The sequence below is a fragment of the Ostrinia furnacalis genome, unplaced genomic scaffold, assembly GCF_004193835.3.
Source record: "Ostrinia furnacalis isolate ACB-3 unplaced genomic scaffold, ASM419383v2 OfSCF2702, whole genome shotgun sequence".
Taxonomy (NCBI): Eukaryota; Metazoa; Arthropoda; class Insecta; order Lepidoptera; family Crambidae; genus Ostrinia; species Ostrinia furnacalis.
In genome coordinates this window covers 583,678-603,392 of record NW_021132941.1, presented here as the reverse complement: position 1 = coordinate 603,392, position 19,715 = coordinate 583,678, and the positions used below count along the sequence as shown (strand labels likewise).

At 39.7% G+C, this 19,715-nt stretch overlaps 1 protein-coding gene across 2 annotated transcripts in view; it reads right to left on the bottom strand.

The window, feature by feature from the left end:
• Positions 1-255: 255 nt before the first annotated feature.
• Positions 256-19,715, bottom strand: part of LOC114356229 (zinc finger matrin-type protein CG9776) — a 28,748-nt gene continuing 9,288 nt past the window's right edge. The window contains exons 8-16 of one of the 2 annotated variants that reach the window (XM_028309310.1): positions 18,061-18,230; positions 16,915-17,051; positions 15,388-15,499; positions 14,572-14,655; positions 13,987-14,225; positions 12,537-12,615; positions 5,772-5,829; positions 3,374-3,504; positions 256-2,051 (exon numbers count right to left, since the gene is read on the bottom strand). In XM_028309310.1, coding sequence (XP_028165111.1) covers positions 1,526-2,051; positions 3,374-3,504; positions 5,772-5,829; positions 12,537-12,615; positions 13,987-14,225; positions 14,572-14,655; positions 15,388-15,499; positions 16,915-17,051; positions 18,061-18,230 — 1,536 coding nt within the window. In that variant the 3' untranslated portion in view covers positions 256-1,525. Of the gene's footprint in view, positions 2,052-3,373; positions 3,505-5,771; positions 5,909-6,436; positions 6,658-7,696; positions 7,781-9,020; positions 9,133-10,382; positions 10,520-11,678; positions 11,849-12,536; positions 12,616-13,986; positions 14,226-14,571; positions 14,656-15,387; positions 15,500-16,914; positions 17,052-18,060; positions 18,231-19,715 lie in introns of both variants that reach the window. The other variant, XM_028309311.1, reaches the window with a different exon arrangement.

Genomic DNA, 19,715 nt, shown 5'->3' with positions numbered 1-19,715 from the left:
GTCACGAATTATTTGACGCTGACTGTACCTACGAGGGTTTTCGCGAATGAAAAATCCGCCAGATGGCAATACGTAGACGCGAGGTCCAAATGCTGCATGATTGGTTATTTTTGACATGACATTGACAGATATGTCAAAATCCACCAATCACGCAGCAGTCAGACCCCACATCCACGTCCCGCCATCTAGCGGATCTTTCATTCGCGAAAACCCTCATTTCCATCTCTCCTATCATCAAATCAAATTAAACAATAATTTATTATAATCACCATGATATTTATTATCATCCACCAAATGCATGTCAATAACTAACTTTACGGTTAGATTTATAATTCCATAATAAATGTAACATAACATTTGCGAAAAAATATTACAGATTTATCTCAATCGTCCACTTCATGTCTCACATAATAACACTATAAATTCAAGTCCCATTTACACGTAGCCATTCGAGTTAACGAAATAGCATGGTGACCAAACAGATATCATAGAATAGGCAACTTACATGACAATTTGACCCGAATTAAGGCGCGTGCGCATAGGTCTTTTGTCGCCGCGACAGTATTATCCATGACGGTATATCTGTTTCTTTTACACCTTTATAAAAAAAAGAGATAATTATTGTCACGATGATAAAAGTCACCCGTGCGCGCGCGCCGTTATAATTTTACTAGCACATTTATTAAACCCTTTCACTGTGCACAAATGAGTCAACAATAAAACATTGTTCGTTCAAGTACGGACGACGGCATGTCAAGCCTAACATTGGCTTTTAATGTGGTTGTAATAGATGCTAATTTGTAACAAAAATGTATAACCTGACGTGCCGTCTACTGTAGAGTATTGCATTTGCAATTTCAATATGTCTTTATATTTACTATTTCATGCATAACATTTATTACCACTATACTTTGAAAAAATATACTTATTAACGTGCAGGGACCAATGTATAATAACTTTTTTCATTACAATCACATCGTAATAATATCGTGAAGATGACCACATTTAGCCAATATATTCTAGATTTTGTAATACTAAGCCCTCTTGCTTGACTACGACATAAAACTGTTTAATCTCACACAGGTGCAGTTTTAATATTATTGCTAACAATGACAGTAATATTGGCACACTAATATTAATCTGTTTCATTATTTAACCAATCTGTATCATTGATCCTTTTTGTTGATGTCACACAATCTTAGGTATAATACATGTGAAGAATACGCTACACGCAATAAAGTAATTGAATAAGTATTATCAACTTCCTGATTAGCGATTCGATTACTAACAATATTGGTACATCCATACCCAACATCACAAAAGTAGTTACGAAAATATATCTTTCTATATTATAATCTGCCTGGCTTCCGTGCAGTGATCAATATTTATTTGGATTCTGATCTTCGTAACATCTTTATTATAGTCTCAGTAGCAGAAGAGAGAGGTGTTTACATTTCGATTCTCTAATTATTGTAGTGTCGTCAACGCATCACCAGCGACTGAGGCGGCGGACCCTTATCTTGGATCAAATGTTGGCGCCAACATCTGACGCGTCGATGCCCAACATGGCCAAGTCATCCATTTCCTCCTTATTCTTTGCAGGCGGACCGTTTGCTTGCGCCGGCGGCTGCGGTTCCGTCTTCGGCTCCTGCTTGACCTCCGGTTTATTCTGCTGCTGCGACTGCTGTTGCTGTTGATTTTGCTGCTGTTGATTTAGTTGCTGCTTCTGTTTGTTCTTGTTGTCGTGCTTGGGGCGCGAGTGTCTCGGCTTGGGCGATGCCTGCGGCACGAGCGGCACGTGCGCGTCATACAACGAGGCGCGCGGTGGAAACAGCTGCGCATTGAGATCGAACCCGAACATTGGTTGCGGCTGGAATAGCGGCGGGAAGGGAGGTATACCGCCCAGTGACATGGGGAAGCCGGGCGGCAGGCCGAAGATGCTGTCCTGTTGAGTCAGGTCCGGTTTGACTTCGGTCGGGAAGATGATGTCGAGGGCCTCTTGGAAGTCTTTGGGCAGGGTCGGCGCTAAAGCGGGAGGAGGCGGCGGCGTCCTGGAAAATACATGTTCGTTTCATAAATGGGTATTTAATGTCAAATTAAGTGGTGATTTATACAAGAATGATCTCTGGAGGACATGAAATGAAACATGGTAGTTTATGAGAAAATTTCATTATGAATAATACATTTGACAACTTTGGTACTTATTTATGAAAGAGATGTTTACATCAAAATGCTTATCGATACCCCTGGGCTCATCTTTTGTGTGGACACATGAAATATAACTCTTATGTTCCTTCTGATTAATTTCGTTGCGGGTCCAATAATAGTTATAGATCGTGCCATCCACGAAGACGCGCTCCTCGCTAATGTTTGAGTGTTATCAGTACTACAATAATGACGCTCGGATTGCTCCGCGCTTCCATCGACCAAAAATTGGTGGGGCGCGTCTTCATGGGTGGCATGATCTACAACAGACAACTTTTCACGAGACAAACTTGACTTTCACATATTAAATTATTATTGGCGGTCAAGCTGTAGATCATTAGTAATAAATAATATTAATTATCCTTGGACATATAACACTGCGCCTCTAGTCCCAAACTAAGCAAAGCTTGTACTATGGGTACTAGACAACGGATATAACATACTTAAGTACTTTTTTAGTAAATACATATAGATGTTGTTACTCAGACCCATCACAGAAATTAAAATTCATCATTTAAATTTCTGCCTGGCCGGGAATCGTACCCGGGACCTCTCGGCATAATATACTCAATATCAAATAAACCGCACCTTCCGCGACGCGAACTTTAACGATTTTCTTCTGACACAATCATGGCGCCCCAACAATATTGGTGTTATTTGAAAGCCCAATAAATATCCTTATAGAAAAACACATTTAATTTCTTAATAAATGATTAACATATACCATAAATGTGACTTGAAAAAATACCTTACTTTGGGCCCACCTATGAGATCAATTAGACCAATTTTTATGGTTATAAAACCAAATAATGATTTCACTTGTCCTCTTTAACAGATGGATAACAATTAAACCCAACTTAACAGTTTTATAGCCATAAAAGTTGGCTCTAGCGTAACTACCTATTTCTTGAAGAAGTGACTCTGGGTCCTTCTAAAAACACATTTTTGGGGTAAAAACCTTTCCTTTAATGAAATGAAGGTTAGAACTAGGCTTTTAAATGGTACCAATATTAATGGGCAGTGGGGATGCATACGTTTGAAAATGCTTGTCGCGGGAGGTGCGATTTATTTGACGTCGAGTGTAGTTCTTTCTGAACCACTACACCAAACGGCCGACTAATCGAATAGTCCTATTTGACTAGTTGTGCAACTGTTTGTTGTTACTCACGGCTGCGGCAGGTAGGCGGGCGGCGGCGGCGCGGCGAGCTGTGCGGGCAGCGCGACGCCGGGCGGCGGCAGCGCCACCTGCGCCTGCCTCTCGAGCTGCGCGCGCGCTATCTTCTCCTTGAACTCAGCCACCTGGCGCGGGAACACATCGTCAGAAACCAGTAGGTGAGGAGCAAGCTGTTGGACAGCTCGTGCCTAAACTATGACATCAGAGGTGGAATTGTGTAAAGCAATCGTTATCATTTGACAGTTCATAACGTACGATTATTCTGTCAAACGCTTTGTTTAACTGACTTTATCGTACGTTATGAACTGTCAAATGATTATTGATTGCTTTACACAATTCCACCTCTGAACAGAGGACTTATGCCCGTTTTCATCATCAATCCCTAATATAAGTGACCCCTATGGTAACACAGGAATTTTGTTTACATAGGGATCACTTAAAAATTAGTGTGTTTACATGAAACGTCACTAGCGAGCGCGTCAAAAAAATATATGGAGATTTTAGTTCTTGAAAGTTTCCGCTAGGGGCGCTGTGCAATCTGTCATACACTTAGGCCCAGACCCACTTTTTTGAGTTTCAAACTGGTCGCGTCATGTGTGGTCTCTCAACGGACGCTATGGCAAAAACTTTGCAACTCAAAAGTAACTAGCAGTTGCAGTTTCGTTGCAGTTGCGTTTCACCGTCTGTTCTGGGCCTTAATGTCACTTTTTTACGCATTCGATATCGAATGCGTTTGAAGTAAACTCACACTACGCCCCCAGAAAATTGCTGAGCGTAATTCCAGGGCAATCGGTCAGCGGTCCGAGCGAGGCGCCCGTACAGTGAACAGGGCAAATCTTTTAACTCCAAAGTAACGCTTTATTTCAAAGAATCTTTATGCTCTTAACAAATACGTCTAGTTTCCTTGGAAAAAACAAACACGCGATGTGCTTTGTTCGAGTTAGGTGCAAAAGTCATTCGAGCTCGAGTTAACCCTCATAACATTAGATACATAAATGAATATTATAAAGGTTTGATATGGAAAACTTTGCCCTATAGCTCACCTGATTGAAAATAGCGACGGGTAAGTCGTCTAGGCCGCACGCAGCGAAGGGAAAAATAAATGGTGAGGTAAAAATGAATTCTACCGTGCACAAATATTATGTGGTCTATACCAACCCCCCAAAAGATGAGCATCCCTTACTTAAATAAGTATCTTGATTGGACTAAATATTACATGAACAGTGACCAAGCTTAATAAGGTATTGGTGTCGCTGATTAACTACGCTTCTACAATATTAGCTTAATTTTTTTAACTCACAATTTTGATCATTTTTCAACCGACTTCAAAAAAGGAGGAGGTTTTCAATTCGACCCGTATGTTTTTTTTTCTATGTTTGTTACGCGATAACTCCGCCAATGAGGATCATTTCGATTTTTAGCTGTGAATGCAGATTTATAGGGCTAAGAAATCCTTAATACACAGTCCAAAAATTTTTGTTCTACGACAAAAATTGAGGAAGTTATGGCCAAATTACTAAAAAAGTTCACTGACCGCCCGGCGCGGGGACGATGACGTCATTATATCCGATCCGAACGCTGCCGGCGTACTGCGTGGATAGAAAATATTTTTTTCTAGCCAAACTATCAGTTTTAGAGAAAAACTTGTAATGACATTTATTCATCAGAATAAAGTAAGGTATCGATAGGTAATTTTAAAAAATACAAATTGTGAAAAATAACGCAAAAAATCCATACGCTCATACGATTCAATGGAACGCAGAGACGCGATTGGGGTCTCCGCGGTGGTATATTTGGCGATTTATTCAAATAAAGTGTTCATAAGTGTTGTCTTCTTCCAAGTAAAATATAAAAATGTATAAGTATTAATTTATTTACTTCTAAGAATAAGGTATAGCTGAGGCAGATACACTCTGCCTAGGCTACAAGACATTGCTATGAAGATCATTTCGATGTAATTATGAACCGATTTGAACAAATCTTTTTTCTGCGTATAGGTAATACCTCAAGGGTGGTCCCATTTAAATTTAATAATAGAAAAAACAACCCCCAAGGGTGGAAAATTGGGGATTAACTTTTTTATACGCAATATCTCCGCCGATTATAAATCAATTTGAACGATTATTTTTTTGTTGAATATTATCAAAAGGGTGGTTTCATGCGAATTTGAAGAAAATATTTCACCCCCAAGGGTGGAAAATTGGGGATGAACTTTTTTATACCCAATATTTTAATTTTTTTTTTTTTTGTGTTCTCGCATTTGAAGTCGGTTTTATTTTTTTTAAAAGTTAATTATCTTTGCAATGGAACTACGAGAAAAAGCAATGGTAATAAAGAAATATTAAAAAATACTATAAACAAATGTTACTAACTAAACGACATCTAAGCCCACCTTTTTCTGTATCTCAGCGTCCATTTCTTCTCTTCTCTTCTTGGAGGCCTCTTCTTCGCCCTTTTTCTTTTGCTCCTCCTTCTTTTGTTCTTCCTGCTTGATGGTCTTGCCCAAATGCTTGTATACAGGCATTTTACCTGTGAACAACATTAACATTTTCATTGACTTACTTTGACTTATGCCCGTTTTCACCATCATTCCTTAATTTTTAAGTGACCCCTATGGTAACAAATAACATGAATTTTGTCAATATAGGGGTCACTTAAAAATTAGGGACTGGTGAAAACGGGCATTAATGTCCTATGTTCCCTAGATGGAGCAGAGGGCGACCAAACAGTTCTCCATCGCGTTCGGTGACTAAATTAGAATTTGTAGTACGCAACAGAATGTAGACACGTTTGTTTGTTCGCTTTGGGAATTAATAGAAATACACCTAATGCTATTCCTCAACAAACCTGCTGACTAGCATGTAAGTGTTAGACGAACACTGTTTTAATACCAAAAAAATCCTACTAATATTATAAATGCGAAAGTTTGTGTCTTCATATCTTCATATAGAGATTTTTGTTGCAAAATGGCACCTACTACAACGACTTAAGTTGCTAGTGTTCAGCTTGTTGTTGTACCGTCGTCTGTACATAAAGCAAGGTTTACAAAATACTCACCAATAAACGGCATCTTCCTGATCTCCGGCTTCTTCACGTCAGTCTGCGAGGGACTCCTCCGGCGCTGTTCGTCCCGCGTTTCCCGCGAGCGGGATTTACGGGACTCGCGGGAATCGCGCGCGTCGCGGGATTCGCGTGTGTCGCGGGAGTCGCGTGTGTCGCGGGATTCGCGCCGCTCGTGCGGGCTGCGCTCGCGTCGCTCGCTTTCACGCTCTCTCTCTCTGTAAGATGGAGTCGATCTTAACTTATACAGGGTGGAAACGATAAGTGATCTCACTCGATTATTTCTAAACTATACAAGATATCGAAAAACTGGTTACTGATTCTGAAAGTGTTCCACAAGCTCTTTAAAACGGTACCAATAATAGGTTACAGAATAAACTGGAACTATCCCAAAATTCAATGTTTCCAGCTTCCATACTAAATGTATGCCGACGACACATTATTAGAAGTGTAATTTATTCTTTGTTAATTAATAAACTTAAAATGTCGGTTAAATAAACTCGTAACTTGCATCTTATTTAAAATTATTAGTAAAAAACATAAGTTTCAGGCTTTACTTGCTATAAAATTATCAAGAGATGAGTGCCATGACTGTGATAGTACTAAATGTATGGAAGACGGAAACATTGAATTTTAGGATAGATCCAGTTTATTCTGTAACTTGATATTGATACCGTTGGATAAAGCTCGTGAAGCACTTTTAGGATCAGTAACCAGTTTTACGACATCTTGTGTAGTTTTTAAAATTATGTAACTTTACCAAATGTATGGAAGCTGAAAACACTGAATTTTCGGATAGTTCCAGTGTATTCTGAAACCTATTATTAGCACCGTTTGAAAGAGCTCGTGAAGCAATTTCAGGATCAGTAACCAGTTTTTCGATATCTTGTATAGTTTAGAAATAATCGGGTGAGATCACTTATCGTTTCCACCCTGTATAGTTCCAAAATACTGAACTGTCCTATCCATGACATTGACAGTGGGGCGCCACGTCAATACCGGATCACTGCTTCCGATTTTTGCCATGTTGGAAACCATATAGTTAAACGATGGTAGCGCCCCCCTGTCATTGAGTTTGGTGGGACAGTTCAGGGTGGGTCATCTATACACTTATTATGTCACTTGAACTGTCACAAAATATGAGACACGTAAAGAGCCCCTTATGCTACCTTTTTAAATTATTATTTTGATATTCATGACGTGTCTAGTCTTAGATTATTCTAAAAAAAAAAGACATTAGTGCTTTGTGCATTTTACCTGGTTTTTCTCGACTCCGAGTTGGAATGTTCTCTATCTTTCTCCGGCGACCGACGTTTGTCATCAGACTTTTCTATCTTGAATCTGAGAATACAAGGATAATTTGATAAATAATCTGGACAGGCTTAGAGCGCTTTCACATTTAGGCGATTTAGCAGCGCGACAAATGCATGCCTTCACATTATAAAAACGCCGCTACCGCGCTTCTAACGCCCTAATGTGAAAGCGCTCTTATTGTATACTAGCTGTGCCCGCGACTTTGTACGCGTGAAAACCCGTTTTCGCAACATTTTTCATTTTTGCTTTGCACCTATTACTCGTAGCGTGGTATATAGCCTATAGCCTTCCTCGGTAAATGAGCTATCTAACACTGAAAGAATTTCTCAAATCGGACTGGAAGTTCCTGAGATTAGCGCGTTCAAGTAAACAAACAACAAACTCTTCAGCTTTATAATATTAGTATAGATTAGCAATGCCCAACCCTTCTGAATAGCATAAGAAGTGTAGGCTAAATCCTTTATTTGCCTATGGCAAAAGAGACGCGCTTTTGCAGTAGACTGTGTCAATTCTGACACAGCGGTAACAGCGCAATAATTGCTGTCTGTTCCTAGACTAAATGACCTCATCATGATGGCGAGCGATGATAACAGCATGGCGGCTTGGTGACATGTTAAAAAATCATGCTTTTGGACCTTAACGCCCGTATTCACAAACATAACTATGAGGTCTCACAATGCGCGTGGACGCACAGGGTGACACACGAACCAATCACAGAGCTCTATTTAACACTGTCCGTTCGATTTGCTGCTTCACTTAGGCTGGGTTGCACCATCTTACTTTGACTTCAACAAAGGTCAAAAATCTGTCAAACTCGATACAAAATACACTGGTTATCGTCATAGTCACGGTTAAAGTTGGGTGGTGCAACTCAGCCTATAGCAAGCATCGTTCGTTTGTGAATACGGGCGTCAGACAAGCGAATAAGGTTAAAATAAATAAATAAATAAATCTTTGGACAATTTCACACAGCGCCAGCTAGCCCCAAAGTAAGCAACTTAATGCTTGTGTTATGGGTGCTAGCTTAACGGATATACTACTTATATAGTTTTTTTTTTAAATACATACATATTATACATAGTCACACCCAGACCCGTCACAGAAATTTAAATTCATCATTTCAATTTCTGCCCGGCAGAGGTCCCGGGCTCGATTCCCGCCCGGGACCTCTCGGCATAGTAGTCCGTTCTGAACCACTACACCAAACGGCCGGTTAAAAATCCGATGGGAAATATGTTCCCACTACGTTATCAAGGTACATTCCCACCTGTTCTTGAGGTTGTCGAGCAGCTTGCGGTCGGTGGCGTTAAGGCGCTCGGCCTGGATGGCTGACATCCACTGCGACAGAGTCTTCTCGTCCGGCTCGAACTTCTTCTTGCCTGCAACGATACATACGTCAGGTCAACGTCATTCATTCTTATGCTAATCTATAGTCTGGTCTGTGAGCACGTAGAATTATGTCCAATGACCCCAAGCTGCCCATTCTTATCGCTCGCGCGTAATTATGTTGCTTTCGCGCTCGCACACTCACTGCGGCCGCCCGTCGCACAGTCGCGACAGCAATATAGCTTGGGGTCATTAGACAAAATTCTACGTGCTCACAGACTGGGCTTTATCACCATTATTTTCGGTTTCGGTTACATTATCCTCCGGGACTCACTTGACCTTCCCTGGTTAGGTTTTTATTGCCGGTTAAGGTGTAGATTCTGGCTACACAGGAGTTGTAGCGGTGGGAATAGTCCCGTAGCATTTTCGTGCGTATGACAATAATTTTAGTCACGCTGGTTCGGACTCCGTCGTCGTCGTCGCCATCGTCCGCTGTAGGCCTAAGATGCGCGCCGTGATAACTCTTATCGACGTCAAAATGTATTTGCAAAATCGATGAAATGGCGTGATAGACGCTTATCGCGGCGCGCATCTTAGGCCTACTGGACTATTTTGGTGAACCCACTCGCAGCAGTTAGCTAGAGACATTTGGCTTATTTTTTTTGTTCTATTTAAAACTGTATCTCATGTTGATAGCCTAATAAAATAAATAAAATAAAAGTAACACAAACATGTTAGTTAAGCTTAAACCGAAGGGTTAACGATTCTTTGCAAAAATATAGAGCAATTTACCAGAAAGAGTGATTTACACAAGTTCAATACAAGAAACAAAAATAAACTTGCCGTTCCAAATTTCAGACTGCACAAGATTGGTAATTCATTTATGGGGAAATGTATTAAACTTTCCAATAAATTACCACAACTGTTGTAGAATTGCCCATTCATAAATTTAAAGCACATATCAAAAGCACCTTAATGAAAAAGGGCTACTATAAAGTTGATGATTATATAAAAGATAAAAATGTTTGGAATGTTTAACTACCTAGCTCGCATCAATACTTATGACTATAATATTTTGTATATTTTAAAGACTGTAAACCTTTGAAAAGGAGGCTGACAATAGTGACTGAGTTTCTTGCGCTGCTTCTTCTCAGCACTGGCCCATTTATTGTCCCGAAGCAGTGGTAGGGTTAATATTGGGACGTGTAGTGCTTTCTAAAAGCCTATTTGCAAAAATAAATGAATTTTATAATTTTATTTTAATTTAAAAAAACCTAGATGTAGGTTCTGTAATGTAACTAACTTTTCTTCTTCTTCTTCTTGGCGTCGTCATCGCTGTCGGAGCTGGAGGAGCGGCTGGAGTCGGAGCTGCTGCTGCTGTGCTTCTTCTTGCTCTTCTTCTTCTTCTCCTTCTTGCGCTTCTTCTCCGGCGGCGGCGGGCTGCGCGAACATCAATATTTATTTATTTAAGAGCGTTCACGCGAAGCGCGGCGTTTCAAGGTGCATCGTTGCAAATGATTCGCGCGCGGCGTTTTTTAATAGTTTTCAAATGTTTATAGCGAAACAATAACAATGAATTATATATCATTTCAAAGTAAATATTTTAAAGAAGATGATATTTTATTATTTTAAGCTATTTTTATGTTGAATTAAAGAACAATAATGGTGTAAAAATCACTTTGATTTTTGGGTATTTCGCGTTCTTTGAAATTGTGATTTCTTATTGTAAAATGCTTAAATCTAAGAATTTTCTCAATTAACTATTTGCCTAAGGACCTATGCTATAGGATATAAATGTTTGTTATATCGTTTTCACAGTATTTTTATAAATATTTCAGCTTGTAAACTGACGCTAAAGTGGAAATTTGAAAACCTGTGTGGACTTATCTTGATAGAATTCTTAAATACTATACTAATCGAAATATTTTCTCAACTAACTATTTAGACGAAATTGCCTAATTATTTATGCCTATAACGTATTTGTAATGTAACTGGTTAATGATTGTAACGGGTTGAAAAAGTACTATTTTTGGGCCAAACGGCGTAAACGCTCTTAAATCATTTTATGAAAGAGTAGCGACCCGCCCCGGCTTCGTGCGGGTGCTAAGTATACTATTAAAAAAACGCATTAAAATCTGTCTTAAAGATCTAAGCATACATAGGGACAGACAGCGGAAAGCGACTTAGTTTTATACTATGTATTGAAACGCGAACATTCACGCATTCAAAAAGCTAGAGACCGTCGTTTGCGTGTCCAAAAGTGGATTGCCATAGCGTTGGTGATTCTGCAAATCATCCTGTGTCAGCGAAAACTGACATTACAGTAGAGCCAAATATCTGTTTCTATTTTCTTCAAGTCTATAAGTACAACTTACACGTTCGTGTTACGTTAGGCTGCGTTTTCACCAGAGATGTGCGAGGATACCGAGGCGAGGCAAATGCAGCGATTCTATTGGTTCTTTAAAACATTCCTCGCTTCGCATCCTCGCACATCTCTAGAAAGATTTGCAAGTGTGTTCAGATAAATGCACGTGATCATTTTCATTAAAAAAAAAACGAGTTTTGTGACATGGCACGTATATTCAATAGTCGCTCTCACCTGTTGTCCTTGCGCTTGGTGTGGAAGCCGTCTTTGTGGAAGGTGATGGTATGCGCGGCGTACTGTGGCTTTTCCTCGGTCTTGCCCTTGTTGGCGCGAGACTTTTCAAACGCCTTCTGACGGTCCGACATCCAGTCTGTTTCCCAGTGGGGATTTTGTTCGACGAAATTCTGCGGGCAATAGGATAAGGATAAATTAATATTTAATAGTGAGAATGTATGTAACACTCAAATGTGTAAAGATTAGAAGTTATTTTAAGTGATAAGTCGACATGATAGAAACTCGTCTGGTCAATGTAAGGCGTGTAGGTCAAATCCTCCATTTAGCTTTGGTAAATTAAATTATGGTCTTGTTCCTGTAGTAGATATGAAACCTGATGACAATGTTGAAGATTATGATGGTATTTTTGAAACACTTGGGTTATTGCAGCAAATAAACAGCAAAAAACAATATAGAACTTTGCACCATAATTTTTAAAATTTTAAAAGAGTTAGCTATATCACCTCATACAAATTATTCATATTCACATGGAATAATTTAGTAACAGTCATCATGAAAATCACAACTTGTTTTTCATATTGCATTTGGGGCGTGAGATCCGATTGTGGGTGAGATACAAAGAATTACAGCTCGGGAGGATTTGCATTCAATCGAATTGAGTATTGGCTCTGTGCACGATTACAGCGCCAACTAGCGTCCACAACTTTGAGGGCTCTGTCACATTGACATTTAGGTCGTCTAATTGTGAAAAAATATCGAAATGAAAAAATAACAAATATTTTCGACTAATAAATTGTTGTGATACCACGATTTGGGTGGAAAAAAGGTTTTGAAATCATTTTGGTCATTNCTTCTTCGTCTTTTTTCTTCTGCTCCTCTTTCTTTTGTTCTTCTTGTTTGATGGTCTTGCCCAAATGCTTGTATACAGGCATTTTACCTGTGAACAACATTAACATTTTTATTGACTTACTTTGACTTATGCCCGTTTTCACCATCAATTCTTAATTGTTAAGTGACCCCTATGGTAATAAATAACATGAATTTTGTCAATATAGGGGTCACTTAAAAGTTAGGGACTGGTGAAAACGGGCATTAATGTCCTATGTTCCCTAGATGGGGCAGAGGGCGATCAAACAGTTCTTCATCGCGTTCGGTGACTAAATTAGAATTTGTAGTACGCAACAGATTGTTTTGTCGCTCTGGGAATTAAAAGAAATAATACCTAATGCTCAACAAACTTGCTGAAAAGCATGTAATTGTTAGACGAACACTGTCTAATAGAAGAAAATATACTATAAACTAGAAAAAAAAAACACATTATCTTCATAAAATATGAATTTTTGTTGCAAAATGGCACCTACTACAACGACTTAAGTTGCTAGTAGGGTTTCTGCTCGAGCTTTCTCGAACTCGAGAAAACTCGAGAAATTTGGCTTCATTCGAGACGAGAAAAAAATTACCGGAGCTCGAGAATTCTCGAGTTTCGATTTTGAAGCTTTAATATTCTTGAAAGCCTATTTTCTTAGACAAAAGTAAGTTTTTAATTATTTAATAGGTTAACGTTGCGTTTAGACTGGCCTAGTCTTTCCTTTTTTTAACTAATTTGATTTGCAAGTAATGATCTTAACCGAAACTAATAATGTTCACCTACGAGTATGCTATATTTTATTATGTTTGTATAACTGACTGATTTAAAGACTGAATTTTTTTTGTTAACTATCTGTTAGTTTAGGTACTCGTAAATACGTTTATTCAAGTCGTTATCTTTAAGTTTAAAAATGTATTTAAAAGTTTTTTTTTTGTTTGTAAATGCAGGTTTATTATCGTAATTTTTCAATTAATTTGGACTTGTGTTCTTTGGAAAACAAGTGATTCAATTGGAGCTCCAGATATTTATGGTTATTAATCCTTAAAGTACACGCGACTTTATGACTTTTGTTCCTTTAGTTAATTACTAAGTTATAATTATCCTACTAATATTATAAATGCGAAAGTTTGTGTGGATGTCTGGATGTTTGTTACTCTTTCACGCAAAAACTACTGAACGGATTTTGTTGAAACTTTACAGTATTATTGATTATAACCCAGACACATTATAACATTAATAAAAACCCGTGTTTTTATTAAATTTCAACCAATTTCAACAGTTTTAATTAAAAGACTCGAGACCCGAGAAAACTCGAGACTTTGGCCTCGAGAATTCCCGAAACTCGAGAAAAAAAATAAGTCGAGAAATCAGAAACCCTAGTTGCTAGTGTTTAGCTTGTACCGTCGTCTGTACATAAAGCAAGGTTTACAAAACTCTCACCAATAAACGGCATCTTCCTGATCTCCGGCTTCTTCACGTCAGTCTGCGAGGGGCTCCTCCGGCGCTGTTCGTCACGCGTTTCCTGCGAGCGGGATTTACGGGACTCGCGGGATTCGCGCGCGTCGCGGGAATCGCGCGCGTCGCGGGATTCGCGTGTGTCGCGGGAGTCGCGTGTGTCGCGGGATTCGCGCCGCTCGTGCGGGCTGCGCTCGCGTCGCTCGCTTTCACGCTCTCTCTCTCTGTAAGATGGAGTCGATCTTAACTTATATAGTTCCAAAATACTGAACTGTCCTATCCATGACATTGACAGTGGGGCGCCACCGTCAATACCGGATCGCTGGTTCCGATTTTTGCCATGTTGGAAACCATATAGTTGAACGATGGTAGCGCCCCCCTGTCATTGAGTTTGCTGGGACAGTTCAGGGTGGGTCATCTATACACTTATTATGTCACTTGAACTGTCACATAATATGAGACACGTAAAGAGCCCTTTAGGCTACCGTTTGAAAATATTTTTTTGACGTTCATGTGCCCAGTTCTTAGATTAATCTCAATAAAAAGACTTTAGTGCTTGGTGCTTTTTACCTGGTTTTTCTCGACTCCGAGTTGGAATGTTCTCTATCTTTCTCCGGCGACCGACGTTTGTCATCAGACTTTTCTATCTTAAATCTGAGAATGCAAGAAAATTAACTTCAATAAGTAAATGACCTAGACAGGCTTATTGTATATTAGCAAGGCCCAACCCTTCTGGCTAAAGCCTGGTCCGTGAGCACATAGAATTTTGTCCAATGACCCCAAGCTACCCATCCTTATCGCTCGCGCGTAATTATGTTGCTGTCGCGCTCGCACACTCACTGCGGGCGCGCGTCGCACAGTCGCGACAGCAATATAATTACGCGCGAGCGATAAGGATCATTGGACAAAATTCTACGTGCTCACGGACCAGGCTTTAGTATAGGAAGTGTAGCCGAAATCCTTTATTTGACTAGGCAAAAAAGACGCGCTTTTGCAGTAGACACTTAGAGCTGGTTCAGACTGAGGACACGCGCTATTGGTTATAGAATTGCCAATAACCGCGCGATACTTGCTATGTCTGTTCCTAGACTAAATGACATCATGATGATGGTGACGGATGACAATAACATGGCGATGGCGGCTTAACTAGAGCTTCAACCACACCAACGCGTGCAGATCACCATCGCCGGCGCGATCAAAGGCCAATTATAGGTCGCGCGATCTGTCGTTGGCCTATGATGCACACGTTGGTGTGGTCGAAGCATAACTGGGATAACATGTTAAAAAAGTCATGCTTTTGGACCTTATGACAAGCGAATAAGGTCAAAAAAATATGATGGGAATTATATTCCCACATCCTTGTAAAGAGTCAGCGGTATATCCCACCTGTTCTTGAGGTTGTCGAGCAGCTTGCGGTCGGTGGCGTTGAGGCGCTCGGCCTGGATGGCCGACATCCACTGCGACAGCGTCTTCTCATCCGGCTCGAACTTCTTCTTGCCTGCAACAAACAACAATCAATAAACGTCAAGTCAATGTATTTTATATTTTTATTAAATGGCAACCAAACCTCTTCCTGAGAGGTTTATTTCTGCCAATGTCGAGTTTTCATTGATTGCTTGTTGTATAGTAGAACCAAGTCAACGTAATTCATCAATCTTTCTATTATTACTAGCTGTAACTTTGTCTAAGCTGCTCACGTGACTTTGGCGAAATCGTAGTTCCCAAAACCAATTTGTGGCCAAAAATAAAACACACAGACGTATCTCTAGCTGTGCTAGCCAGCATCTCCGTATGTGTGGTGATCGTTTCTCAGTTAGTCGTCCAGTCAACCAAAGTTGACATTGACTGTCTCGTTCCTTATGCGGGTCAACATAACACCTACCATTCCTACTAAGCTACATTTCCTATGGAATAAAATAGCCGGAAGATGTAGTGTGGGCAGGCTTCCCACTAGGTGAACCGACGATCTGATGAAGGTCGCGGGAGGTGTCTGGATGCGGGCGGCGCAGGACTGGTCTTCGTGGAAAACCTTAGGGGAGGCCTTTGTCCAGCAGTGGACGTCTTTCGGCTGAAACGAACGAAGCTGTAGATTTTGGCTACACCGGAGTTGCAGCGGTGGGAGTAGCCCCGTAGCATTTTCGTGCGTGTGACAATAATTTTAATCACGCTGGTTCGGAATCCGTCGTCGTCGTCGCCGTCGTCCGCTGGACTATTGTGGTGAACCCACTCGCAGCAGTTAGCTAGAGACATTTGGCTTCTTTTTGTTCTATTTAAAACTGTATCTCTTGTTGATAGCTTAATAAAATAAAATAAAATAAAATAAAATAAAATAAAAGTAACACAAACATGTTAAGCTTAAACCGAAGGGTTAACGATTCTTTGCAAAAATATAGAGCAATTTACTAGAAAGAGTGATTTACACAAGTTCAATACAAGAAACAAAAATAAACTTGCCGTTCCAAATTTTAGACTGCACAAGATTGGTAATTCATTTATGGGGAAATGTATTAAACTTTCCAATAAATTACCACAAACTGTTGTAGAATTGCCCATTCATAAATTTAAAGCACATATCAAAAGCACCTTAATGAAAAAGGGCTACTATAAAGTTGATGATTATATAAAAGATAAAAATGTTTGGAATGTTTAACTACCTAGGTCGCATCAATACTTATGACTATAATATTTTGTATATTTTAAAGACTGTAAACCTTTGAAAAGGAGGCTGACAATAGTGACTGAGTTTCTTGCGCTGCTTCTTCTCAGCACTGGCCCATTTATTGTCCCGAAGCAGTGGTAGGGTTAATATTGGGACGTGTAAAAGTGCTCTTTAAAAGCCTATTTGCAAAAATAAATGAATTTTATAATTTTATTTTAATTTAAAAAAACCTAGATGTAGGTTCTGTAACTGACTTTTTTTCTTCTTCTTCTTGGCGTCGTCATCGCTGTCGGAGCTGGAGGAGCGGCTGGAGTCGGAGCTGCTGCTGCTGTGCTTCTTCTTGCTCTTCTTCTTCTTCTCCTTCTTGCGCTTCTTCTCCGGCGGCGGCGGGCTGCACAAACATCAACATTTATTAAATAGTAAATAAGTAAGTAAGTAAGCATTTATTTGCTGCACACAAAGTCACATACATAGTTTAACAAGATTACATAATTCAATATTTAACATGCACATTCAAAATAAAAAATAAAATAAATAACAATTAAAAATGAAATAATGTGAGCAGAGTTGCGGCAGCAAAAGGTCTCCGTCTCAGCATGTGTCACAAGCTAATGCCTGGCCGCTGATTTTCAGACGGCGGCCGACGAAAGTGGAGAGCGGCGGTAATCGCCGCAGCAATTCGCAAGGGCATTAAAACACAAATTAATGATAAAGAAAAATTAAATAAATAAAAAGTGAAAATTAGTTTAATGTCAAAATGATATATTAAATTATGTAAATTAGATGTCAGGAATAGGAATAGCAAGTCAGTATTATAAATATTGTCAAATTAGATTAAATCATTTTATGAAAGAGCAGCGACCTGCCCCGGCTTCGTGCGGGTGCTAAGTATACTATTAAAAAAACGCATTAAAATCCGTCTTAAAGATCTAAGCATACATAGGAACAGACAGCGGAAAACGACTTTGTTTTATACTATGTACTGAAACGCGAACATTCACGCATTCAAAAGCTAGAGATCGTCGTTTGTGTGTCCAAAAGTGGATTTCCATAGCGTTGGTGATTCTGCAAATCGTCCTGTGTCAGCAAAAACTGACATTACAGTAGAGCCAAAATACCTGTTTCTTTTTTCTTCATGTCTATAAGTAAAACTTACACGTTCGTGTTACGTTAGGCTGCGTTTTCACCAGAGATGTGCGAGGATACCGAGGCGAGGCAAATGCAGCGATTCTATTGGTTCTTTAAAACATTCCTCGCTACGCATCCTCGCACATCTCTAGTGGAAACGCATCCCTAGAAAGATTTGCAAGTGTGTTCAGATATATGCACGTGATAATTAAAAAAAAAAAGACGAGTTTTGTGACATGGCACGTATTATGAAATACAACATTCGCTCTCACCTGTTGTCCTTGCGCTTGGTGTGGAAGCCGTCTTTGTGGAAGGTGATGGTATGTGCGGCGTACTGTGGCTTTTCCTCGACCTTGCCCTTGTTGGCGCGAGACTTCTCGAACGCTTTCTGACGGTCCGACATCCAGTCTGTTTCCCAGTGGGGATTTTGTTCGACGAAGTTCTGTGGGCAATAGGATACGTCATTGGTATTTTAAAAATACTAATAAATGTAACAGTTGAAAGATTAGAAGTCATTTTAAGTGATCTTTCTTTCGACCAAGGACAGATGACATGATGGAAAACCATCTGGTCAGTGTAAGGAGTGCAAGTCAAATCCTCCATTTACCTTTGGTAAATTAAATCACGATCTTGTCCTGCCTGCAGTGGATTATGATAATCAACATCATCATCAACACTGGTTAATGTAGCAAATAAACAATAGAACTTTGTACGATATCTTCTATTAAATAAAAATGAATTGTTGTTCGTTAGTCTGATTAAAACTCGAGAACGGCTGGGCCGATTGAGCTGATTTTGGTTGTAAAATGTTTGTCGTAGTCCAGGGTAGGTCTGAACGGTGAGAAAATAAGGAAAAACTGCGATGGCTTATTTATTGCCTTTAAGGCGGAACAGAGTTCGCTGGGTCAGCTAGTTTTAAATAAAAGAGTTAGCCACATCCTCATACAGATTATTCATATTCACATGGAATAATTTAGTAACAGTCATAATGAAAATCACAACTTGTTTTTCATATTGCATTTGTAGTCCAGTAGAATTAGCTTTTAAATCGGAAATAATTCCTACAAAAGATTTTATTGCTTTAATGGCTTCATTGGTTGCCCTTTAAGACTCTCCTAGGTTTTCGACTTGGACGGAGTTGTGCTTAAGTGGTGGGGGCCCCCGAAAGGGGCGCTTTTTCGGTTTTTCGATTATATCGCGTAAAGGACTTACCCTATCGAAAAGTGGTCTTCCTGACGGTTGAAGGGCATTTAATCCTGCATTAAATAAGACCAAATTCATATTTTTTGGACAAACCGTTCTCGTGCAAATGTTCAGCAAAGTAGAAAATATGTGTATAATTAATGACCTTCTCCACGTCCAATAGCTCGTCACCCGTATGCTCCCAAGCCTTGTAAAGGGTCGCCTTAACCAGCGTATCCCTGTCTAGGCTCACGAGTTGGATTCGCTTATCCTTGTTCGTTCCAGCCGTTCCTTAACTGCGGTTGCTGCACCTCTTCCTGGCACTCTCCTGAACGACTCTGTGTTACCTACTGTGGCTGCCCCTCTTCCTTGTACCCTCCTGTACGATTGCATTGCTTAGCCATATGCTTGGTCTAAGGTTCGACGCCACAAAATCAACTTCGTACGCGTGAAAATAGTTTAAATACTATTTTCCGTGCTTGCAACATTTTTCTTTACTGCTTCGCCTCTATTAGTCGTAGAGTGATTGTATATATCCTATAGCCTTCTTCAATTTATGAGCTATTCAACACAAAAATAATTATTTCAATCAAACTAGTAATTCTTGAGATTAGCGCGTTCAAACAAACAAACAAAAAACTCTTCAGCGTTTTAATATGAACTTGTTGTTGTTGATTTTTGGCGTCGAACCTTAGACCAGGCATACGGCTAGGCAACGTAGTCGTGCAGGAGGATACAAAGAAGA